General features: G+C 42.5%; 1 protein-coding gene across 1 annotated transcript in view; it reads left to right on the top strand.

Annotated features, from left to right (window-relative positions):
- The first annotated feature begins 2,304 nt into the window (after positions 1-2,304).
- Positions 2,305-8,885, top strand: part of LOC124291504 (acyl-CoA dehydrogenase family member 10-like) — a 30,832-nt gene continuing 24,251 nt past the window's right edge. The window contains exons 1-7 of the mRNA XM_046728488.1: positions 2,305-2,316; positions 3,040-3,054; positions 3,439-3,597; positions 4,542-4,701; positions 5,960-6,054; positions 6,776-6,891; positions 8,555-8,736. Coding sequence (XP_046584444.1) covers positions 2,305-2,316; positions 3,040-3,054; positions 3,439-3,597; positions 4,542-4,701; positions 5,960-6,054; positions 6,776-6,891; positions 8,555-8,736 — 739 coding nt within the window. The remainder of the gene's footprint in view (positions 2,317-3,039; positions 3,055-3,438; positions 3,598-4,541; positions 4,702-5,959; positions 6,055-6,775; positions 6,892-8,554; positions 8,737-8,885) is intronic.

Genomic DNA, 8,885 nt, shown 5'->3' with positions numbered 1-8,885 from the left:
CTTAGACTGAGTTGTCATAGCATTTTCCTGCATGCAAATCGTTTAGATTCATAGTATTTAAAATGAAATATATTTTTTGTCGAACAATGTAATAATAAATATTTTTCATCTTTTTTTTATTTCAGGTTGTACTTGTGGTTCACACATGGGAAGTAGGTAGATCCAGCTCTGTATTGGTGTGTTATGGAAGATGTCTAACATACTTTTTGCAATGTCAAGATCTGTGTTTCGATCCAACATTGTCGCCCCATACCAGTCCGTCGCCATGTTGTCCTCCTCAGCACGCAAACAAGGGAAGGCAACTCCTACAAAGACCAAGGCTGTAATCTTTGACATGGGCGGAGTTGTCATCCCGTCACCAATCGAAGCCCTGAAAGGTTGTTATCAAAAACTTTCAAAACTGTCCTTTGTGTCTTTGTGCATTTCTCCTTCTTTCGATCCCCATGTGGAAACCAGTGGTCACCATGGCAACAGCTAGAATGTGTTTGGTTGAGGTGTATTTTGGAAGGTGGAAATTGGTCCAAATTTCTGCATAGGGATGGAAAGAAGAATGAGAAATGCAAGTGTGAAATATTCTTAGTATTCAGTTATGTACACAAGTTTCAGTGTTGATATTTCAACAAGTACTATTATGCAATATGACAACAAGTTCACAACAGCTTTAGTTTTCTGTGTTGATCTTCAAATTAATTATTGTCAGTCAACAGGAATGATCAGCCAGGAAGGTCTGAAATGATACAGCTCATAGGTGGCACAATAATCTGCAACTGCAGAGTTGTGTCCCTTGGGCGTGTCAGAAACTTGTAAATATGGGTGTGAGTTGTAGTTTGACCTGATTATGTCTCTAGATTTATCAACATTATACCTGTTCTCCCGGGTTTCAACAAAGTGGTAAAAGTCTGAGATGCTGCAAGCAACTTTTTTTGTGTGATATTTATATACTGTGCAGTTGCCTTACAAACCTGGAAGATGGAAATGGTTTTCCACATTTATGTATTTAGAATTATTTGAATGGAAGATCAATGCTGATCAGGAGAGCTGACCAATCATTGTGTGATCAGGCTCATTGACTTTGTTCTTTACCGGGCATCATACCATTTTGCCTTGATCGTTGCACCCAATATGTATCATTGGATTGGCTGGTCGAGATTTGATTATTTACATTCTGCTGTCAAATAGCCTTAATATTGATGAGTGCAGTGTAATCCACAAACAAATATACCAAACCAGCTTCAGAATGTTGATGGATAAATGGTAAGTGATATTTGATGTGGTGAGTCTCTGGTTGATGTGGTGAGAGTCTGTTTGAAATGGCTGTTTGATTGGGAGAATGTGAGCTGTTTGAAGGGTCTAATCTGTTTGAGGTTAGGGGTCTTTTTAATGAGCTGTCTGATTGATGTGGCAAGTGTTTCATGTAACAAGAATATGTTTCTTCTGTGGAGACAATATGGCATTGTGTGTCTGTTCTATTACTTCTAGAGGTGAGTATTGTGGTGAATCTCTGTGGTTGATGTGGTGAGTCTATGGTTGATGTGGTGTTTTATGTGGTGAGTCTCTGTTTGATGTGGCGAGTCTCTGGTTGATGTGGTGAGTCTGTGCTTTATATGGTGAGTCTATATTTGATGTGGTGAAACTGTTTTTGATGTGGTGAGTCTATTATTGATGTGGTGAGTCTCTTGTCAATGTGGTGAGTCTGTGGTTGATCTGGTGAGTCTGTGATTGATGTGGTGAGTCTATGTTTGATGTGGTGAGTCTGTGATTGAAGTGGTGATTCTGCGATTGATGTGGTGAGTCTGTGATTGATGTGGTGAATTTGTGGTTGATGTGGTGAGTCTGTGATTGATTTGGTGAGTCTGTGGTTGATGTTGTGAGTCTCTTGTCAATGTGGTGAGTCTATGTTTGATGTGGCAAGGCTGTGATTGATGTGGTGAGTCTGAGGTTGATGTGGTGAGTCTGTGGTTGATGTGGTCACTCGTCTCTCTTTTATGTGGTGAGTCTCTGTTTGATGTGGTGGGATCTGTGGTGAGTTTGATGTGGTGAGTCTCTGTTTGATGTGGTGAGTCTGTAGTCAATGTGGTGAGTCTGTGATTGATGTGGTGAGTCTGTGATTGATGTGGTGAGTCTGTGATTGATGTGGTGAGTCTGTGGTTGATGTGGTGAGTCTGTGTTTGATGTGGTGAGTCTGTGATTGATGTGGTGAGTCTCTAGTCAATGTGGTGAGTCTGTGATTGATGTGGTGAGTCTGTGATTGATGTGGCGAGTCTGTGATTGATGTGGTGAGTCTGTGATTGATGTGGTGAGTCTATGATTGATGTGGTGAGTCTGTGATTGATGTGGTGAGTCTGTCCTTGATGTGGTGAGTCTCTAGTCAATGTGGTGAGTCTGTGATTGATGTGGTGAGTCTGTGATTGATGTGGTGTGAGTGGTGAGTCTGTGATTGATGTGGTGAGTCTGTGATTGATGTGGTGGGTCTGTCCTTGATGTTGTGAGTCTGTCCTTGATGTTGTGAGTCTCTAGTCAATGTGGTGAGTCTGTGTTTGATGTGGTGAGTCTGTGATTGATGTGGTGAGTCTGTGATTGATGTGGTGAGTCTGTGGTTGATGTGGTGAGTCTGTGTCCTTGATGTTGTGAGTCTGTGATTGATGTTGTGAGTCTCTACTCAATGTGGTGAGTCTGTGATTGATGTGGTGAGTCTGTGATTGATGTGGTGAGTCTATGTGATTGATGTAGTCTGTGGTGAGTCTCTGATGTCTGTGAGTGATGTTGTATGTCTGTGATTGATGTGGTGAGTCTCTCTGTGGTGAGTCTGATGATGGTGAGTCTCTGGTTGATGTGGTGACTTGGTGAGTCTGTAGTGGTGTCTGATGTGGTGAGTGATGTTTGATGTTGATGTGAGTGTGGTTGATGTGGTGAGTCTGGTGAGTCTGTGATTGATGTGGCGAGTCTGTGATTGATTTGGTGAGTCTGTGTTTGATGTGGTGAGTCGGTGATTGATGTGGTGAGTCTCTGATGTGGTGAGTCTATGTTTGATGTCGTGAGTCTGTGTTTGATGTGGTGAGTCTGAGGTTGATGTGGTGAGCCTGTGATTGATGAGGTGAGTGTATGTTTGATGTGGTGAGTCTCTGGTTGATGTGGTGAGTCTCTGGTTGATGTGATGAGTCTGTTTGAAATGGCTGTTTGATTGGGTGAATGTGAGCTGTTTGAAGGGTCTAATCTGTTTGAGGTTAGGGGTCTTTTTAATGAGCTGTCTGATTGATGTGGCAAGTGTTTCATGTAACAAGAATATGTTTCTTCTGTGGAGACAATATGGCATTGTGTGTCTGTTCTATTACTTCTAGAGGTGAGTATTGTGGTGAATCTCTGTTTGATAGGGTGAGTCTCTGATGAGGTGGGTCTATGTTTGGCCAGGTGTCCTCATGATGACTTGTACAATTCCAGATAGTTGAGTCCTGTGTTGAGGGAGTAAGGAAGCCGGACCCCCGCATCTACCACACCTGCCTGGAGAGACTCAAGGTAGCCCCAGCACAGGCCATTTTCTTAGATGACATCGGCACCAACCTGAAGCAAGCCAAAGAACTGGGCATCCGCACAATCAAGGTAGAATAAGCTTGTCTCTACACAGGATCACAAGTAAAACATATATATGTTGTCCATAGTAGATTCATGAGGCAGTCATGGATAAGGTATCATTATGTAAGGCAATATTGATATGAACATGTATTAGATCACTGGTATGGCATTTGGTATGATAAGGATCACTGGTATTATCCACTGGCATGATAAGAATCATTGTGTCCTTGGTATTAGGGATCATGATATGATAAGGCATATTGGTATAATAAGGATCACTGTATTAGGTACTGATATAAGGCAATATCGGTATGATAAGGATCCTTGGTTTTAGGTATCACTGGTATGATAAGGCAATATTGGTATGATAAGGATCACTGGTATTAGGTATCACTGGCATGATAAGGCAATATTGGTATGATAAGGGTCCTTAGTATTAGGGATCATTGGTATGATAAGCATCTTTGGTATTGGAATATTAATAATGAGTTGTAACAATGTTCAGTGTGTAAAATAAGCCCAAAACCCAGCCAGCCAAAGTGGATTTAACCAGACCAGACAATCCAAAGAAAACACCCCAACTTTTAGTTATAATGAATAATTTAATGAATAGTCTATTCACAACAGTCATTTTCAAAGAAATCCGACTCTGAGTTTGCCTAACTCCATGCATCGATAGGTGTCGCTGCTTTAGTGATAATATATGTCACCACAGTGCTCTGAGCTGGTTCAATGATACTTCAGTGTTCAAACAGTAATTGTCAAGTTTAAATGTAACACTCAATTTGAAAAATAGATTTGAAGATATGGTGAATTTACTCAGATGATTGGAAGATGTTATCTGAAATATTTACCAGTCCATCGGGCTGGCTAATTTTGAATTCAGACCATTCGTCAGAAATCTACACTGCAATGTTTTGTGAGTCTCTTCATAAATATGATAAAGTAATCAAGGGTTACCATGGTAATAGGTAGAAGATCCTGACCAGGCAGTTCTTGCACTGGAGTCTGAGCTGGGTCTAAGTCTTCGAGGATATGTAGCCGGAACTGCGTCTGTGCCGCCTCATCTAGCCCTGCCTGTAGACAGTCTGGAGTCCTACCTACAGTCTCACCTCAATCTGACATCTCAAGGTAAGCTGATCTCAATCTGTCCTACATCTCATCATCTCTATCTCATCTAGCCCTGCCTGTAGACAGTCTGGATGTCCTACCTACAGTCTCACCTCAATCTGACATCTCAAGGTAAGCTGATCTCATCTAGCCCTGCCTGTAGACAGTCTGGTGTCCTACCTACAGTCTCACCTCAATCTGACATCTCCAGGTAAGCTCATCTCATCTAGCCCTGCCTGTAGACAGTCTGGTGTCCTACCTACAGTCTCACCTCAATCTGACATCTCCAGGTAAGCTGATCATCTAGCCCCTGCCTGTAGACAGTCTGGTGTCCTACCTACAGTCTCACCTCAATCTGACATCTCAAGGTAAGCTGATCTCATCTAGCCCTGCCTGTAGACAGCAGTCTGGTGTCCTACCTACAGTCTCACCTCCTCAATCTGACATCTCAAGGTAAGCTGATCTCATCTAGCCCTGCCTGTAGACAGTCTGGTGTCCTACCTACAGTCTCACCTCAATCTGACATCTCAAGGTAAGCTTATCTCATCTAGCCCTGCCTGTAGACAGTCTGGTGTCCTACCTACAGTCTCACCTCAATCTGACATCTCAAGGTAAGCTGATCTCATCTAGCCCTGCCTGTAGACAGTCTGGTGTCCTACCTACAGTCTCACCTCAATCTGACATCTCAAGGTAAGCTCATCTCATCTAGCCCTGCCTGTAGACAGTCTGGTGTCCTACCTACAGTCTCACCTCAATCTGACATCTCAAGGTAAGCTGATCTCATCTAGCCCTGCCTGTAGACAGTCTGGTGTCCTACCTACAGTCTCACCTCAATCTGACATCTCAAGGTAAGCTGATCTCATCTAGCCCTGCCTGTAGACAGTCTGGTGTCCTACCTACAGTCACACCTCAATCTGACATCTCAGGTAAGCTTATCTCATCTAGCCCTGCCTGTAGACAGTCTGGTGTCCTACCTACAGTCTCACCTCAATCTCCAGGTAAGCTGATCTCATCTAGCCCCTGCCTGTAGACAGCCTGGTGTCCTACCTGACATCTGACATCTCCAGGTAAGCTCATCTCATTTAGCCCTGCCTGTACACAGTCTGGTGTCCTACCTACAGTCTCACCTCAATCTGACATCTCAAGGTAAGCTGATCTCATCTAGCCCTGCCTGTAGACAGTCTGGTGTCCTACCTACAGCCTCACCTCAATCTGACATCTCAAGGTAAGTTCATCTCATCTATTCAGATAGGTTTCACTATAGCGCCACTGGTTTCAGGACCCCCGATACTGAGGGCCTTCAAGCATGGCCAGTCCAACCCAACCTACTTCCTCAACTATGGAGGCAGAAATATGGTCCTGAGGAAAAAGCCAGTGAGTTACAAGAACTATCTGATACAAATGATGATAGCATAATGACTTTCCTGTTTTATTAAGCCACACATTTCTTGAAAAGTCTGTATGAAGACCACCGTGTTTTCTAATGCACAAATCAGGCCTGACAAAATCAATCTGAGGATAACTGGTGACATGACAATGGGTTAATTGCAATAACTTCAACAAAACTTATTGTCATATGTCCCACCGCGTCCCGTGGTGTAAAAGGTTAGAGCATCCGCCCTGGAAACAACATTTGCCACGAAGACTGGTCCCCAACCACAGCATGGTATCTCAGTGGGCTAGCACTATAAAACCAGCTTCAGTCTGGGCTAGTACAAGCAGCCGCACATACACATACACAAGCATGCACGTCGTCATATGAGTGAAATATTCTCAAGCACAACGTTAAACGCAATTTCAACTCACCTCATCTTGTCATATGTCTTGTCAAATTGGCTCCAGCCACTCATCATCATGTGTCCTCTCGAAGTTCCGGGTTAAGCTGGTCCTCAGCAACCCATGCTTGTTGTAAGAGGCGACTAACCTGATCTGAAGGTCAGTCTCAATGACTTGGATGATGCATGTCATTGTATCCTGCTGGCATAGATTAGTGCTTGTTATGTCAATCGTAGGATAGTCTGGTCCAAATATAATTTATAGACCATCGGCATTGAAAAACGAACAAACGTTGTCATGTCTAATGTGTTTCATCCAGCCTGGCAAGCTGCTACCATCCGCCCATGCAGTGGACCGAGAGTATCAGGTGATGAAGGCTGTCGGGGAAAATGGCGTCCCTGTCCCTAAGATGCTGGCTTTCTGTAATGATGAAAGGTGATTCATAATCAACAGCCTGTTGATGTACCTTTTAACTATAACCTAGAATAGCAGTGGGGTTGTGGGGTAGCCTAGTCGGTAAAGCAAGTGTCAGCTCGTCAATGCCCGAAGACCTGGGTTCAATTCCCATAATAGGTACAATGTGTGAAGCCTATTTCTGGTGTCCCCTGTGATACTGCTTGCATTTGCCACAAAACTCACTAAAACTAAACTCACTCACTCACTCACTCAAACAGCAGTTGCTATGTTCCTATGAGTTAGCTGTAAGCTTAGTTTACTGTCAGTGTAAATGATCAGGGGCTCCTTTCACAAAGCACTGAGGTGATGGTAAGTCACTAAGGTAACCTTGTGCAATGTTAAAGAATAGGAGTTAAGATTAACCTTAATAAAGGTTGCTTTGTGAAAGGAGCCCCTGATCACCAATACTCTAAAGTTGACTATGGCTTGGCTTGGATATAATCCATTCTGCATCTCGCTGTGGTAAATAACATAAGTTAAAATTAAAAACATTCCTTTTTTTTAAAAATTCATATTTATGAACGATTTTAGTACCATGAATAATAAACTCAATGCCTGAACATTTATACGATTCGATCAACTGACTGACTGACTGAGTTTGGTTTTACACCGCTTTTAGCAATATTCCAGCAACATCACAGCGGGGGACACCAGAAATGGGCTTCACACATTGTACCCATGTGGGGATTCGAACCCGGGTCTTCAGCGTGACGAGCCAACGCTTTAACCACTAGGCTACCCCACCGCCCCACGATCAACTAAATATGCAAGTCAATTGTAGCAGCCCAATTAAGGAAGTGTCTGGGTAGTCCTGTTGGTAACACTAAACAGGTCCTACTCAACACCCACCAAACCTATTACCTATCCCAGTCCTATTCAGTGGCACCATTGAACACATGCAGACGAACGCAAAACAGTTTCTCTTACCTTTTCTTTCTATCCATCGGTTCCCAATTGCGTAGATCGATGCTCATGATGTTGATCACTGGATTGTCTAGTCCTACCTCGATTATTTACAGACCGCTGCCATATAGCTGGAATATTGCTGAGTGCGGTGTAAAACTTAACTCACTCGCTCACTCACTCTTCTTTCTATCAGTAATGTTCACAAGTTGTTCACTCATGACAGAAATTTGACTATTATAATAATTTCCCAATAATTCCTTTGTTAATGTAAGTTCTGTATGATTTTTGCTCTTTTTATGAATTATTTACATTTTTTAAGACTTACATTATTTATGTTGGGGATGTAGTTTAAAAATGACAATAGTAGTTGGTCAAATAGTAGTTGGTGTCTGTTTCAGTGTCTATAAAAAGTTTATTGCATAGAGCGATGTTTCAAGGTTGATTCTTACACTTAGTTCATGAATTGATACTCTTCAAGTTGTGGAATATGCAAGTGAATTGTAGCAGATTGATGCTCATGATGTTGATCACTGGACTGTCTGGTCCTGACTCGATTATTTACAGACCGCTGTGAATTGAAGCAGTCCACACTGGTGTCTGAAGCATAGGACATTATGGATAACAACTTCTTCCTTGCATAGAGTGATGTTTCAATGTGGAATGTACTCTGTTATCATGCCAAACAATCATTATTTACTCACCAAATGCTAGAATGATGATCAAATAATCATTTCAGTGTCATTGGGACCCAGTTCTACCTCATGGACTACGTACCAGGGAGAATATTTGAGGACTTCTACCTGACAGGGATGAACTTTGCAGAGAAGAAGGACATCTACTCAGCCATGATTGATGTTCTCTGCAAAATCCACTCCGTGGATATCAGCAAAGCTGGGTTGGAAAACTATGGGAAACAAGGTATCATGAAGAGCTAATCTACTACTGGTTGTTTAGAACTTTTACATAGACTTGTAAAACTGGAAGTCATGACGACTTGACGTTTTGTTTGGGTTTTGGTGTGGTTTTGTTTTTGTGGGTGTTTTTTGGTTTGTTTAGGTTTTGGGGTT

This window comes from Haliotis rubra, unplaced genomic scaffold (assembly GCF_003918875.1).
Source record: "Haliotis rubra isolate DU_JTF1 unplaced genomic scaffold, ASM391887v1 Scf493, whole genome shotgun sequence".
In the NCBI taxonomy this organism is placed as follows: Eukaryota; Metazoa; Mollusca; class Gastropoda; order Lepetellida; family Haliotidae; genus Haliotis; species Haliotis rubra.
Note: the sequence above shows the minus strand (reverse complement) of the source record. Positions and strands in the feature narration are given on the sequence as shown.